The 16,364-nt window shown below is 41.4% G+C and overlaps 2 protein-coding genes across 2 annotated transcripts; both read left to right on the top strand.

Annotated features, from left to right (window-relative positions):
* The first annotated feature begins 1,521 nt into the window (after nucleotides 1-1,521).
* On the top strand, nucleotides 1,522-4,811 carry LOC148348861 (thialysine N-epsilon-acetyltransferase-like). Its single transcript, XM_088321290.1, has 6 exons — nucleotides 1,522-1,648; nucleotides 1,722-1,773; nucleotides 1,886-1,969; nucleotides 2,046-2,147; nucleotides 4,455-4,495; nucleotides 4,565-4,811. Exons 1-6 carry the CDS (start codon nucleotides 1,586-1,588, stop codon nucleotides 4,742-4,744), a joined length of 522 nt encoding a protein of 173 aa, XP_088177416.1. The 5' UTR covers nucleotides 1,522-1,585; the 3' UTR covers nucleotides 4,745-4,811.
* Nucleotides 4,812-7,064: 2,253 nt separating this feature from the next.
* Nucleotides 7,065-13,136, top strand: LOC148348860 (thialysine N-epsilon-acetyltransferase-like). Its single transcript, XM_088321289.1, has 6 exons — nucleotides 7,065-7,198; nucleotides 7,288-7,339; nucleotides 9,944-10,027; nucleotides 10,151-10,252; nucleotides 11,720-11,760; nucleotides 11,833-13,136. Exons 1-6 carry the CDS (start codon nucleotides 7,136-7,138, stop codon nucleotides 12,010-12,012), a joined length of 522 nt encoding a protein of 173 aa, XP_088177415.1. The 5' UTR covers nucleotides 7,065-7,135; the 3' UTR covers nucleotides 12,013-13,136.
* Nucleotides 13,137-16,364: the final 3,228 nt, after the last annotated feature.

The raw sequence follows: 16,364 nt of genomic DNA, 5'->3' as shown, positions 1-16,364 counted from the left end.
CTAAAGGAAAATATAAGAAAGGAAAAAAGTGAAAGAAAAAAGCAGAAAGAAATGAAAAAAAAAGAAAATTAAAAAAAAAAGAAAAGTAATGTTACATTTATTTAACACATGTGTGACTAGCTACGTATGTATGTTAAAAAACGACGTCAAAAGCTAGAAAAAAAAGAAACCAAACAAGAAAAGAAAAAATGAAAAGGACAGAAAAACAAAAACGCAAGCAGGAAAAACTTAGCAGGGATCAGAATTTTCCGCGGATCCGCGGATTTCCGCTGTTCTTGAACCCCAAAGGCATTCCGACTTTTTCTCTTGCGTAGCAAACAAATTCAAAATCCGACTGTCTCACTCTTTGCTTTATTGCTCTGGCGCACCCTGGCGGCCGTTAGAAAAATTGGTTGGTTTCTCCGCCATGCTTTATTCCTGGACCCTGGCTATTTCAGCTGAAAATGAAAATCTCCATTCTGATCCCTGACTTAGGGAAAAAATTAAAATAAGAAGAACAAATAAAGAAAAAGTCAAAGGATAGGGAAAAAGAAACCAAATAAGAAAAGAAAAAATGGAAAGGATGTCACGAAACGGGCCGGGAAGCAGGAAATCGGAACTCGTATACGTAGACGATCTGTCACTTTAATTAGGAAAGAAAAGTTGTCCAACACACAAACGGACCAAGAACAAAACAAAAACAGGTTCAAATGAAATCAAAATGACAAACTAGGCATTACTCAAATCAAACGGGCATGGACAGGGTTTCAACGAGGGTTAAACAACGCGGGCACTTCCAAAAGGCGATTGCCAATGCGTCTTAGCCGGCGTCAAAGGGCGGGGCCAGCTGGGCGCCATGACAACCGTGCAGGACATAACAAAGGACAGAAAAAAACAAGAAAGCAAGCAAGAAAAAAATAAAGGAGGAAAGGGAAGGACTAGACTCTAGTCAATAGAGAAACCTAGGGAAAAAAAAGAAGAAAAAAAAAAGAAAGAAAATAACAAAAGTCCAAAGCTAGGGAAAACAGAAACAAAAAAAATTAAAGAAAAGGGAAAGGAGAGAAAAAAGAAGAAAGCAAGCAGGCAAATATATACAGTGGGACCTCGCTACTTGGCAGTTCCACGTTCGCGGGTTCAGAGCTTCGCGGGTCTAAAAAATAATAATAATAAAATAAAATAATATTAAAAAAAAAAGTTTCTTTTTTTTTTAAAGCATTTTTGAAGGGGTGTCGCTACTTCACGGATTTTCACTTTTCACGGGTGGTTTTGGTCCCCCTTAACATCGATAACCGAGGGATTACTGTAATAAGAAAAGGGAAGAAAAAGTATTAAAAAGCTAGAAAATAGAAACAAAAGAAGTAAAAAGAGAAGAAAAAGCGGCGAAACCGGCAGGTTGTCCCTCCCCCCCGTGCACATGATAAGCCCCCTTCGGAGATTCAGAAAATCCATACACCGCTCCTGCCATCTCCCGGGTGTCATCACGCCCGTCGCCCGCTAGGGGGACGCCCCCTCCCCCAATTCTAAACAGAAAAAGCTGCCGCGTGTCGCAAAACCCGCATACTGTGGCGAGGTGCGCCACGCGTCGCACGCGACTTCAGCCAAGAACATGAACTTCAACATACGAGCCGCCACCGAAGTGGACTGCCAAGATATCTTGAGACTGATCAAGGTAAGTCCCTGGAACGCCTCACGCGGGACCGCGATCCTTCTGGACTCCTGCCAGCCCAGTTGTCTTTTTCCAGGACTTGGCAGATCACGACAAGAAGTCGGGGCGAGTAAACCTGACATGCAAGGGTAATATTTGACTGACGAGCCTGCAAATATGCAATGACGCCTTGTCACTCGAGACCCGAGTGCGGAATCCCCAAATTGAGCGGGGGTCTTGATTCCGTATTTCTTGCTTCAGAACTGCAACGGGACGGTTTCTGCCAGAATCCTTTATTCGGGTGTTTTGTGGCTGAGGTATCAAATGGCAAGAAATCCACGGAAGGTAAAAAACGCATTTAAAAGGAAATCCTTCGTATCTTGAAACCTATCCTGTCTCGATGTATCGGCATCCGCTTTAGGATTCACAGTGGTCGGATTTGGACTTTACCACTACATCTACTGCTCGTGGGAGGGACGCTGCATGTTTTTGGAGGATTTGTACGTGATGCCGGAATTCAGAGGTACGGAAAAGATCTGGTTAAAGGGACAGTGTGTCGTCTTTAGTCGTACAAATACATCAGCTATCGCGCCCGTGTTCGTTTTGAGAAATATTCATCGGTAGATATGTTTGTATTTCTTTCACACGGCGGAATCCATACTTAGTCGTCGCCGCCGTGTCGGTCCGGCGTCTTGCTGCCACGCCAAGTTTTCGTTCCCGTTTGATCGCGCGTTTAATGGTCGAGTATGACGACACTGGGGCTTAAAACTTGTTTAATTTGAATTTTCAAATTTTTTATAGTTTTTCTATTTCATTTATTCATTTAATTTGTATTGGTTATTTTTTTGTAATTATTTGTTTATTTATTTATTCATTTAATTTGTACTGATTCAATTATTTATCTATTTGTTTGTTTATTTATTTATTTATTTATTAATATATTCATTTAATTTGTATTGATTCAATTATTAGTTGGTTGATTGATGGATTCATTTATTGATGAATTCATTTATTCATTTAATTTGTATGGATTCAATTATTGATTGATTTATTGATTTACTTATTTATTTTGTATTGATTCAATTATTGATTTATCTTAAAAACATCCCATCCTGAATACAATTGAAGAGTATTCTGAGAATGAGGTATTTTCTCCTCATGACTACTCCATTTTATTCTGTTCCGTTTTATTTGATTTGTTTTTTATTTAATTTAATTTTATTTTGTTTTATTTTATTTTGTTTTTGTTTTGTTTGTATTTGATTGTATTTTATTTTATAGGATTTTTTATGTTATTTTACTCTACATTATCATCACATTTAGTTGATTTACCAACAAACCATTTACACTTTAAAAAACACAAATTTATGACACTGAATTCTTATTTTTGGGGGTAATAAAAGGACCGGAACGGAAACGGGACCCAATTGCGTTTCGTTTCTCGCAGGTTCTATGAAAGGAAAGAGAAAGGGCTGCGCCCACCGTCCGGTGTTCGCTAGGCGTGGGTAGCAAGTCGCTCTCATACTCGGATATCCTTCCGTAGCGAGCGATGGCGGTGTCAGCGACAGAAAAAACGGATCGGTAGCCGGGACTGGGAGAGCACGGTACAACGTTGGTACCCATTGCCTCCCTGCTTGGCGCTCGGCACTAAGGGTCGGAATTGGGGGGTTTGCTCACCTAATGATTAAAATGGCGGCGCCCCGTTTGGCTGCGGCTGCATCGGCTCGCTACAGTTTAACTGTACGGGTCGGGTATCTCGACATTTCCTTCTGTGTGCGTGGTTACAAAGAATGACAATAAAAGTCAATTCTATTCTATTCTCTTCTTCTTCTTCTAACCTGACATGCATGTTTTTGGAATGCGGGAAGAACCCAAAGCAAGCACAGGGAGAACATGCAAACTCCACACGTGATTTGAACCCATGACCTCAGAACGGTGCCGCGGACGTGCTATCCACTCATCCGCTGTGCCGCCCGTTCCTGAACCTTCCATCCATCCATCCAATATCTGCTTATCCTCAGTAGGGTCTCAGGGGTGCTGGAGCCCATCCCAGCTATGTTTGGGCAGTAGGTAGGGGACATCCTGAACTGCTTGCTAGCCAGTTGCAGGGTACACAACCCGCTTGCTCATTCACACTTAGGGACAATTTGGACCAGCCAATTCACCTGAAATGCATGATTTTGGAATGCAGGAAGAAACCAAAGCAAGCACAGGGAGAACATGCAAACTCCTCGCATGATTTCAACCCATGACCTCAGAACCGTGCAGCGGACGTGCTATACACACATCCTCCGTGTTGCCAGTTTCTGAACTTGTACCCCAAAATATGTCATTATAAAACCTGCATTCAACTACGAACTCCAGCATTGGCTCAGGAGGTAGAGCGCTCATCTTGGGATCAAGAGGTTGCAGGTTCGATTCCTGGCTCCTCCGTGTTACATGTCGTAGTGTCCTTGGACAAGACACTGAATCCCTAATGCCCCCAATAAGCAGGAAGGTGCCTTGCATGGCTGACTCCCTATTGGTCTGTGTGTGTGCGCCTGTGTGAATGGGTAAGTGTGAAGCACATTGTAAAGCGCTTTGGGAGCTCTTCATTGACTTGAAAAGCGCTATAGAAATGCAGTCCATTTACCATTTAGCATCTTGATTATCCTCAAACCTTTGGAGGTTGACTCCCTATTGGTCTCTGTGTGTTTTTGTGTGCGTGAATGGGTAAGTGTGAAGCAGATTGTAAAGCGCTTTGGGAGCTCTCCATTGACTTGAAATGCAGAACATTGACGTTTCAAATTGAGCTTCGGTATTGAAAGATTTTCCCGGATGTCTTGATCAGGTTTCGGCATCGGAAAAGGTTTACTGAGCAACGTGGCCAAGGTAAGAGTACTTGAAGCAGCTTGTTTTAAGACCTTCTAGCGTACGGACGTGGATTTCATGTCGGTGCAGGTCGCCAAAGACACGCGATGCGCGCAGATGCATTTAAACGTGATGGACTGGAACACTTCAGCCTTCCGGTTCTACTCTTCCAGAGGAGCTCAGGATCTCTCGGAGAAGGACGGATGGCACTTGGTATATTTCGACGGGCCGAGCTTGGAGCGGCTGGCCGAGGAACCCCTGCCCAACTGAAAAGCTTCCAGAGCTTTCTCCCTCCCACGCAATTTTTGAATAAAGGTCCAGCGCTGGAATATGAGAATATTACAACTCTTTCTATTTGATTTCTAAAGATTTTGAAGAAGAAAAACCCACGGCGTCATTTTCGACCCCACTCACGTATATGAGGTTTAAATAGTCAAGTCCTGTTTATTTGTTTGGCCCTTAATCACAAGGAGTCTCAAAGGGCTGCGGAGACCACAGATTATTGCAAACTACAGACTATTATGACAGCATCCCCTGATCTAAAACCTACATGAGGGTAAGGAAAAACTCAAAAACCTCAGTCAAGTCAAGCTATGTTTATTTGTTTGGCCCTTAATCACAAAGAGTCTCAAAGGGCTGCACAGACCACAAATTACTACAAACCACGGACTATTATGACAGCATCCCCTGATCTAAAACCGACATGAGGGCAAGGAAAAACTAAAATACCTCAAGTCATGTTTATTTGTTTGGCCCTCAATCACAAGCAGTCACAAAGGGCTGCACAGGCCACAGACTATATAAATATACCATCCCCTGATCTAAAACCAACATGAGGGCAAGGGAAAGTTCAAAAACCTCAAGTCAAGTCATGTTTTTTTGTTTGGCCCTTAATCACAAGGCGTCTCAAAGGGCTGTCCAAACCACAGATTATGACAGACTGACTGCAGTTTCAAACAACCCAAACAATAAAAAAATGTGTCAAATTCGCCCAATTATGATGTTGGTCCTTTTTTTGCTTTAGTGTTTCATTTATCTTTTCAGATAACAGTGAAAAAATATTGGTCTGATGGCACATCGTTTTGCTCATTTTAAGTCATATTTGCCGGGAGGAGGACGCAGCTAGCATTCAATCAGCTAAAATAAAAGACATTTTAGCAAAATTCCAGGAAGTCTTGGATTTGGGGAAAAGAATCACCCTGTGCTGACAAGTCCAGCTGTCGCTCATGACGATGTGTGCCCCGCGCATTTCCAATGTATTGTCAAAAGCCGGCAAAAGCAGACGTCATTGGATCAGTTTTTCAAGAAACGGGAGGCAGAAGTGGAATATTTGTATTATTTCCTTTATTCTTTGATTGTTCGTTTTTTACATTATGTGCCTCTTGTTTTATTTTTACTGTTCTGATGCACTTTAATGATTTATTAAAAAAATATAATGCATTTTTGCGTGGCCTCGAACAGATCAGCACATTTTTCAGGTTGACAAACCACTCCCAGAATAAATTACATTTGTAAGTCGAGGTACCACTGTGCAGTTGTCAAGAACTAGAACAGGATCAGGACCCAAACGCGTGACGTTCTCACACAAGCCTTTTATTTAAAGGGAAATGGGGAGTCGTGCACGTTAGGCAAGGGTCTGGCGTGGAAAGACAGGAAGCCAGAGGCTGACGAGATCGATTCCGATTGTCCAAGCAGTTATCGGACTGATGCGGTCGATACGGGACGGACAGGATTGATAATGAAACAGGATATCGAAATTAAACAGGACAAACTAGACGGGAACGAAAACTGGAGAGAATTTGTTAGAGCAAATTGTGTTCAAGTGATGTATGCTAAAGTTGTGCAATAAATGTTTCTATTGTCCGAGTTTTGTCAAAATTAAGTGGCATACTTACGCCAACTTAAATGCCTCTCATGTAATTTTGTATTTTAGCCTAACGTTTTGCAAAGAAAGAAAAAAAAGAGGGGAAAAAAGGAAAAAAGAGAAACAAATGAAGAGACTAAAGGAAAAAGGAGAAAGGGGAGAAAAATATCAAATGAATAAGAGGAAAAAAAGGAAAATAAAGTAAAGGAAGAAGAAAAAAAGGGAAAAGAAAAATATTCAAATGAAAAGTAAAGGAGAAAATAGACAGAAAGGGGAAATAGAAATAAAATAAAGAAAAAGAAGTAGGGAAAAAAAGTAAAAAATACATAAAATTGACAAAAAATATAATATTCACTGTGTTTTAAATTGTTTCTGTTTTTTGTGTGTGAATAAAGAACGAAATTATGTGAAAAAGAAAAAATCCCACACATTTTGAGGGTAGCCTCGGCAGCAAGATGGCGGCCAATCGTATCAACTCTTATTTCTAATATGGCTCGACCGCTGAATTAAAAAAAAAAATGCACGTTTACATGATAATTCACATATTTTTGCTTATCATTCGAGTAAAGATTGATGTTTAAAATGAAGTTGTTTCCTTACCACCAGGATTTGCTAAATATACACACTGTCCCTTGAATATCATTCAGAAGAAAACGCGGTTCCGTATTTTATTTTGAAGTTTTCCCAAGGCATGCACGATCGCCGCTTCCTGTTTGGAACACGGAAACCCGGAAGTCGGCGAACGCTTTGCATACAAAGTGCATTCAAACGGATTTTTCGGGATTTTTGTTCCAAAAATGAAATTCAACATTCGTGCGGCGACAAAAGAAGACTGCAAAGACATTGCGAGAATGATAATGGTGAGTGTCGGGTGACATTTTCTAAGGAAATAACAAGCAGCCTGTAGGTGCCTATTAATACTCCATGCCCAATTGTTTTATTTTTTTAGGAATTGGCTCAGTATGAAAAGATGACCGATCAAGTTAATATATCGAGCAAAGGTAAATCTGATTACGAATATAAATAAATAAACATTATTTTATTATCCATAAACACAAAGGTTCTGATAAGTATAAAGCCGGGTTTCCACAGTGGTGCCTCCTAAGGACAGTTGAGTGCCCGCGGACCTGTTTTGAAAATACCTCTGGTAAAATCATTTTTTTTTACTGGTTGAGTTTATTTAACCTTATTTTAATAATGAACCTGGTAAGAGCATTATATTAACATGATACATTGTTCATTTAGAAATTTGATTAAATAATTTCCCGTTTACGTCCGTCATGGACAAAAAATCTATTCAACATTGGTAATTATTTTACGTAATTAATTGGGAAAATAAGAATTCAATCATGTATTAAAAATTGTATTTATTAATCTCTTCATTGATTTATCTTACGGGTAATACAACAAATCAAATTTAGGAGTTTTATAACACGAATGAGCAAAAACATGTTGGGGTTTTTAGCTAGCTATCTGGCTACCTTATTAGCTTTGTAGTTTGCTATCTTCCTACATTTTTAGCTATTTAACTAGCTTTTAACATTCTGGCCTTTTTCGCTAGTTATTGTAAGGTTTTAACATTTACTATACTGAAATCTGACCCTTTAGTCACTTCACGTGTTTTGTCCAAACCCTTACAGTTGGAGCATGTCCAGAAGCCGGAGAAGTTATTGAGCCGAGTATAGTTCACATATTAATTTAGTTAGCCAAATCACATAGTTGAAGAAATCAGGTCTCTGTCTGTGCCAATTACAATCGTGTGCAGGCGACAAGGAGGGCTTCTGGGTTGCCCCTTTTATGCTACATGGGATGGACTGTCCACACCCCATCATCTAGCCTCTGGCTGATTGGTCCCCGCCGTGTTGATGCAATTTTAAGCATTGAGAGGAGGGTGATAGGTCATCGCCCTTGCCCCCAGGCGAGGTGATTAAGTGATTTTATTTTAGGAAACGGCAAATAGGGGAAATTTTCCCACAGTCTTCAGAAAAAAAGGCTTCCCGATCCAAATGCATAAATAAGGAAGGACGTTTGTAAGTGCAGTTTAGGAAGATAAAAAAAGGAAATATTATCATTTTGTTGTTCTAATTACATTATTTTAATTGTAATTTTATCTGTCTTTACACCAGTCAACACAGGGAAGCACTCACTTGTCTCACTCCCTACGCTTCCACATGCTCTGCTGTTCACATCAAAACTCTTCAATGCTTCCAACAACTTTCCACCCACTCCATACATTACCATCACTCGCCACAACGCCTCTCTATCAACTCTGTCATACGCCTTTTCCAAGTCCATGAAAGCCAAATAAACATCCTTACCTTTCGCAAAATAGTTCTCGCACACCTGTCGTACTGCAAACACCTGATCCACACATCCTCTTCCTTTCCTGAAACCACTCTGCTCCTCCATCATCACCTCTTTCGTTCTTCTTCTCACTCTCTTAATCAAGACTCTTCCATACAGCTTACCCGGCACAGACAACAAACTGATACCTCTCGAATTGCTACATTCATACTTATCACCTTTACCCTTATACAATGGCACCACACATGCACTACACCAATCAACAGGAACCACACCACTTAAAAAGCATACATTCAACAAGCGTACTAACCAGTCGATCATAGCTGTGCCACCTTTTTTCAGGCATTCAGCAGTACAACCATCCAACCCAGGTGCCTTCCCCCCTTTTATTTCTTTCACTGCCTCTTGCACCTCCCATGTTTCCACAAGCTTCACATTTAAATCGCCCAACACGGGCATTCTCTCCATACCATCGATCGCCTCGACTCTCACTTCTCTCCCATCCTCCACATTTAGCAATCTTCAAAATACTCTACCCATCTCGCCCTGACTGCACCACCGCTAACCAGCAATCTACCGTCGTTATCTTTCACTTTCTCTTCCTTTCCAGACTCGCTCTGTCTTACTCTTTTCACTTCTTTCCTCAAAGTTCACTCCTATCTTTCGACACCATTCATCATTTGCTTTCCTTTTCGCTGCTTCCACTGCCAATTTTGCCAACCTTATTATTTCTATTACTATTATGGTTGGTTGGATTCCTTAACCACACGGGTCGTAGGGGCACCATTTCCTGTGGTGGGTTTTGGGCGAGTACAGCCTGGCGGCGCCCATCCCTCTCCAGGCCAACATATGTTTCCACCTGGTCTCGAACCAGGGACCTATCGTGCATTAGGCAAATGCGCTAACCACTGCACTCCGGAAACACATTATTTTTATGCTTTATATATTATGGTACCCGACTGGCATCTTTGCAATCTTGGTTTAAAGCCCCAGTGTCTAATATTTGACCACTAGATGACACGAAAAGCAGTGCCACAGCAAGGAGCAAGACGCCAGACAAACATGGCGCCGACCTTAGGTATGCACTCCAAGATGTAAAAGAAATCTCTTGAACATCGGTATGATAGTTTATGCATTCCGTGCCTGTATTTAAATCAATGTTTCATTTTCCCGGATGAAAGTTTTTCGGTACCATTAGGAGACGCTATATATTACACACTGTCCCTTTAAGACTGTCAGGGGTATTATGTTGACCATAGCTCAGTTGAGGTAGAAATGCTTCTCTGGTGCGTTTGATTCAGAACTGGAACGCGACGGTTTCTGCCAGAATCCTTTATTCGAATGTCTCGTCGCCGAGGTAACCGAAGAGAAAACATCTGATGGAGGTAAATTGTCTCGTTTTTTTTCCCCTACGTTCTTATCATAGTTGTGTTTTTGTACAAAGAAGGACCGCATGTCAGTTAAAACCTAGTTTTTTTTTCCTTCTTCCTGTTCTCTTTTGACATCAGGTTTCACCACAGTTGGCTACGGCCTTTACTTCTACACGTACAGCACCTGGAAAGGACGGGCCATGCATTTGGAGGATCTTTACGTCATGCCTGAATTCCGGGGTGAGTTTTAGTAGCACTCTAGTTCCGCAGAGGGCGCTAAGAATCCCGGGGTGAGATCTCTATACAGTCGCCTGCCCTTTTGGATTCGAGAAAAACAGTGGCTCCTTTACATACGAGTTACTCTTAAGAGAAATTTGAGATGGTTTTTGAGTAGGGCCGCAACTACTCATCGATAACATCGACTCAAATCGATAATTGGAAGCGTCGGTTTCTAATTGGATCAGTTTTTCAATAATCGTAAGGCAAAAAGGTAAATAAATATTTTTATTATTTACTCTAGTCTTAATTTTTTTTACATTATGTGCGTCCTGTTTTATATCGGCCGAGTCATTCCTAAGACTTAAAAAGTGGTCGGCGGCGCCCTCTGTTGGCTCCGGCTGCATCGGCTCGCTACAACGGGTCAGGTGCAATCGACATTTCGTTCTGTGTACATTGTTACACAGAATGACAATACAAGGAAATTATTATTATTATTATTATTATTATTATTTATTGTGCAGTAATCGAATTCAAAAGGCATTGAATTCATGGTTGTAAAAATAAGTCTTAATTAGCATTAAAATGTCTTAAATCTGGCCGGCACGGCGGATGAGTGGTTTCACGTCTGCGGCACAGTTTTGAGGTCATGGGTTCAAATCCAGCTACTAGCCTTCCTGTGCAGAGTTTGCATGTTCTCCCCGTACTTTCCTCTGGGTACTCTGGTTTCCTCCCACATTCCGAAAACATGCATGTCAGGTGATTGGCAAGCAATTGAGGGTGTCCCCTGCCCACTGCCCGAAGACAGCTGGGATGGGCTCCAGCACCCCCGCGACCCTACTGAGGATAAGCGGTGCAGATCATGGATGGATGTCTTAAATCCAATTTTTGAAAGTCTTAACTGTGTAAACACGTTAATAAGATTTATATTTGTTTGAACTGAAAAGATTTAGTAAGGTTTATCCATCGTCTTCTTCAAAAATTCATCGATTTAATTTTGTGGCTATATATTATATATATTCTATATATGTATCTAGATTTGTTTTACAATTGTGTTTTTCGTCTAGACTTGGTCTTAAGTCAGACTTCAAAAGGCGTTTAAAAAGTCCGAATAAGTCTCTTAAGCTGTTGGAACCCATCCATCCATCCATGATCTGCACCGCTTATGCTCAGTAGGGTCACGGGAGTGCTGGAGCCCATCCCATTTCTCTTCAGGCATTCGGCCGGGGACACCCTCAACTGGTCCCCGGGCACACAGGGACGGATCATTCGCTGGCTCATTCACACCTAGGGACAATTTGGGACGGTCAATTCACCTGACATGCATGTTTTTTGGAATGTGGGAGGAAACCCAAGCAAGCACGAGGGAGAACATGCAAACTCCGCACAGGAGGTTCGATCTCATGTTCTGACACACGCGCTCAACAGTGCGCCGCCGTCCTGCTGTAGGAACCCTGTGAAACCTGGAGCTCATTCTCTTTCCGATTTTAGGATTCGGTATCGGGAAAGGATTGCTCGGCGCCGTTGCTAAGGTAAGATCCTCGCTAACTCATATTCCCCCCCCGTCATTGTGATGAGTTAAAAGTAGCTTGGTTTTCTCTCAGGTGGCCAAAGAGAAATGTTGCGCACGCTTGCAATTGAGCGTGTTGGATTGGAATACTCCTTCACGAGACTTCTATACTCTTCGAGGAGCTCGGGATCTTACGGAGCAGGAAGGCTGGCATCTGATGCGCTTCGATGGAAAAAGCCTGGACGATTTGGGGAAGGAGACCCCCGGGGATTAAAAGCGCCCTACCGAGACTGTTTTACGGGCGCTCGTGAGTGTAAACACGAAAACTTTCATTAGTCGAGCCTGTGTCTGAAACTCATGACCAAAAGTTAGCAGACAGCAGGGTGGCAACTCTGAAAAGCTTAAAATGAAGTTTATTATAAATTCACTTCTAACATTCATTGCGTGTATATGACATGGCTGTTTTCCATCCGCCATCCGTATGTACCTGAATTTGCTCGTCTTCTTTCATGCAATGTTTGCTCCTAGCCACGTGAACTTCTCTTTCCACCATGCTTTTAATGTACGTTTATGTTTTGTAGCGTCATCCATTTTGTTGGCTTCTTTTGAATCTTTCCATTTTTCTTGTGTTCTCTTTGCGTCTACTTTGGAAATGCACGACCTTACAACGCTCAGGAAAGTCCGGAAGCAGAAAGTTACTCGACGCGGGCTTCTGATTGGCTGCAGAGTATGCAAATTGCCAAAGGAACCGAAATTCTGACATTTCCAAAACGAACCAAGGTTTCGAAATCGGAATAATACGTTTTATTTGTTTTAAAAAAAGAAAACGAAAAGGGGATGCTTAACGCTTGATACCCCCAAATTTTTGTACAGCAGGGATGTAACTTTAAAAAAAATCTAGTTTCATCTTGAATTTTGTAGTTTATTTGATGTTGCACTGAAAAGTCGATATTAAGACATTTTGTCGACGTTCGAGCTTAAAGTCGCTTAGTATAAAAAGTGAAACTGATTTAAAAATTCACGTCAGAGTGAAAAAATATGTAGTAGAATCATTGATTCTTTAAAAACGTATTCGTTTATTTTGTGCAAGATGTTTTTCTTTTTCAGGTTTAAAGGCGGTTGGCATCAAGCGCTTTGGTGCATTACTGCTGGATATTACATTATTGGTAGGAATATACTGACAAAAGGACCCCCCAAAAACTCCTTTTTTCCCTGCTTTTTTTACTTTATTATTTTTCTTCCTTTTTTGTGTCTTTTCCCTCAAGCTTTTTACTTATTCGCCCCACTTTTCTCTTCTCGTCGGCTGAAAAATAGTCTGTGTAATATAGTGTAATAATCTGTGAAGCCCTTCGAGACTCTTCGTGATTTAGGGCGTCACAAATAAAAATGACTTGACTTATTTTGTTCTCCATTTTCGCTTTCTTTCTGTTTCTTCTGTTTATTTTTCTTGCTTTTTACTCCTTTTATTCTTTTTCCTGCTTGTTTTCTTCTTCTTTTTTCTATTTTTTTCCTTTTTTATTGTTTTGTTTCTTTTTCCCTAGCTTTTTACTTATTTCTTCTTGCTTTTTTTTCTTCTTTTTCTTCTTTATTCTCCTTTTTATGTTTTATTTTTTTTCTTTCTTTTGTTTTTCCCTATCCTTCTCTTTTTTAATTGTTCTTTTCCCCTCTTTTCCTTTTTTCTTTTATTATTTTGTTTCCTCCCCCCAGCTTTTCAATTGTGTTTTTTTTTCTCGTTTTATTATTATTTTTTGGACCCTTTTCTCCATTTTGCCTTTTTTCAGACTGCTCTCACCACTTCTTCCAGTTTTCTTTGGGTGGGCAATTATGGTCACGCCACTGGTTGGGAGCAAAGTTGGCATCACAAAAGCCAACAACCAATCATGGCTCTCGTTACTAAAGGAGACTAATGATTGGTCATGAGCTGGTCATCTTCACTTCTTAAAAATGGCCGGCCTCAAAAAATACAGGCGTATTTTGCTCCTTTATTCCCACAGAAAAAAAAGTAAATCATTTGTGTTAATTTGTCCTTGAAACCGTAGGTGTCCAATGTGTTTTTTATTTTATTATTTGTGAAAGCAAAATAAAAAAAAAAATCGAGGATACAACCGTTAAGGTTTAGTCATGACCCCCCTGCAATTGCACCTCCACGACACTAGGGTGCAGTGGCTTTATCATTGTTTTATTTACATTATTTATTTACAAGTCTCCTCCCGAAAGCTAAGACGAGGAACTTCCCTGCGACCGTGGAGGGAGACGGGCAAAGACCGGTGTGCTTGTTAAGTTGAAAGTGTCGACAGCGGACAGCACGATGCCAAATAAATGAAGCTGTTACATAAAGACATTTCAAGCCCATTCGAGAAAATGTGGCAAAGCCATCTATTTGGCATGGGACCAAGTTGTGCGTTACCACTTAAATGGAGGAATGGTTGTTTCGTCCCCAGCATGTTATGTGATCACTTAAAAGATCTTTTGGGTTGGGCGTGAGAGCATTTTCTCTTCCGAGGGGGCGGGCGTGACAGAAAATATTTCAGAAGCACTTTCCTAAAGCAAAGACGAACAGACTCAGATTTTCTTCCCCAGGGCCATCCCCACCCTAAACAAGCACGCAAGACCCAAACACCTGTAGCTTGCCTGTGCTATTGAAAAGTGGTTATTTTATAGAAAAATAGGATCGACTTATTTGGGAATTTATGCTGCTAAATGTTATATATTTGATTGCACTATTTGTCATGATTTGCCAATTGCCCTCACCTGCGCTCACTCGTGCAGCCCCAGCCGCCAGCCGTTCCCTAATTTCTCCTCCTATTAAAACACGTCATTCTGTTTACTCCTGGTCAGTCCTTCTGCAAACCTCCGCACATGCAAGGCAGGCACTTTTGATTCTGGCTCACGTTTTGGTCTCAACCTGTATCGATCCCCGATCCAAGCTCGGTTCTCCTGTCCCGGCCACCTGTATCCTGATTCTGTTTCCTGTATCAATCCCTGATTCAAACTCCGTTCTCCAGTCCCGGCTACCCGTGTCCTGATTCTGTTTCCTGTATCGATCCCCAATCCAAGCTCGGTTCTTCTGTCCCGGCCCCCCGTATCCTGATTCTGTTTCCTGTATCAATCCCCGATTCAAGCTCCGTTCTCCAGTCCCGGCTACCCGTATCCTGATTCTGTTTCCTGTATCGATTCCCGATTCAAGCTCCGTTCTCCAGTCCCGGCTACCCGTATCCTGATTCTGTTTCCTGTATCGATCCCCGATCCAAGCCCGGTTCTCCTGTCACGGCCACCTGTATCCTGATTCTGTTTCCTGTATCAATCCCTGATCCAAGCTTCGTTCTCTAGTCCCAGCTACCCGTATCCTGATTCTCTTTCCTGTATCGATCCCCGATCCAAGCTCCGTTCTTCTGTCCCGGCGGCCCGACTCGTTCTGATCTCAGACCACGCTTCGTTCGCGAGGGTCTTCCGCTCATACAGGCCAGCGAGCACCAGATCGCTGTCTTTTTCCTCCGACCCTGACTTCCCCGATCCCTTAAAAAAAGCACTGTGTGAAACGTTACGCTTTTGGGTCCCCTGCTGGTACCGGTCGTGACACTATTGCTAGGATGCACTTACAATGTTCTCTACGTTGTCATCAATGACAAAGACGATTCAATTTAAAAACTAGCCAATTTTTAAAACTTTAGCTTACAGTACACACCTTAACACCTGTTTTTAGTTTTGAGTTTATATAGAAATCAACTTAATATAAGAATGATACAAAATAGAAAAATGTTTAACTCTATTTTTGGCCTGAAATGGCCTCCTGGCCATAGTTTGGACAGCCCTATTTTGAACAAATGCCTTTACCCGCTGAATTGGACCCTAGATTTCATGTTCTGTGCAGCGCTCCCGACTCTTATCAAGTAGAAATCACCGCTCTTTGACACGATTACTGGAAAAAAAATGTTTTTATTTGAATATAAAAAAATAGAAATGACAGACTCAAATATATTGACAGTATAAATAGGAATGGTTACTCAAAAAGTTGACTTTCACCCTCGTTCCACGTTGCCAAAAGATTGTTACGATTGACATCGATTATTTCGTCGGAATCACGAATTATACCACAATCATGTCTTTTCTAATTTGCATTTGTCTACAAAGAAAAACAGTTTACGATATCGGTCAACTTTTTCAAAAAATCACTTGCTTTTTGTTGTGTTTTTTTTTCCTCCCCGGTTGCATCAATACAAACAAACTGAGGAGATCATTTCTTCCTCATGCCATGAGGCTCTTGAACTCCACCCGGGGGAGTAAAAGCCCACATGAAACCCCACCCCCACATTTGCATATTACCCTATTTTCATGACAGTGTGTATTTTCCGTAAATACTCTATATCAACAGGTTATAATGGGTATTTTTGTAATCTATATCTTCTATTTTATTTCTCAACACAAGGATACTGCTGGAAGTGTGAATTTCTCTCCCGGGATGAATAAAGTATCTATCTATCTAGATGTCTAGACATCTATCTATCTAGACATCCATCTAGTCATCTAGACATCTATCTAGACCAGTGGTCCCCAAACTGCGGCCCGCGGGCCGGATGAAGCCCCCCCTCCACATTTGGTCCGGCCCCCTGAACTATACCAGAAAGA

This window comes from Urocampus carinirostris, chromosome 17 (assembly GCF_059441175.1).
Source record: "Urocampus carinirostris isolate Australia breed hairy pipefish chromosome 17, RoL_Ucar_1.0, whole genome shotgun sequence".
NCBI lineage: Eukaryota > Metazoa > Chordata > Actinopteri > Syngnathiformes > Syngnathidae > Urocampus > Urocampus carinirostris.
This window is presented reverse-complemented; position numbering and strand designations above follow the sequence as displayed.

Coding starts and splice junctions, on each gene's coding strand:
- LOC148348861 (XM_088321290.1), top strand. CDS start 1,586: ATGAACTTCAACATACGAGCCGCCACCGAAGTGGACTGCCAAGATATC. Junction 1,970..2,045: donor TGGCAAGAAATCCACGGAAG/GTAAAAAACGCA, acceptor CATCCGCTTTAG/GATTCACAGTGGTCGGATTT. Junction 2,148..4,454: donor CGTGATGCCGGAATTCAGAG/GTACGGAAAAGA, acceptor TGTCTTGATCAG/GTTTCGGCATCGGAAAAGGT.
- LOC148348860 (XM_088321289.1), top strand. CDS start 7,136: ATGAAATTCAACATTCGTGCGGCGACAAAAGAAGACTGCAAAGACATT. Junction 7,199..7,287: donor ACATTGCGAGAATGATAATG/GTGAGTGTCGGG, acceptor TTATTTTTTTAG/GAATTGGCTCAGTATGAAAA. Junction 7,340..9,943: donor AGTTAATATATCGAGCAAAG/GTAAATCTGATT, acceptor CGTTTGATTCAG/AACTGGAACGCGACGGTTTC.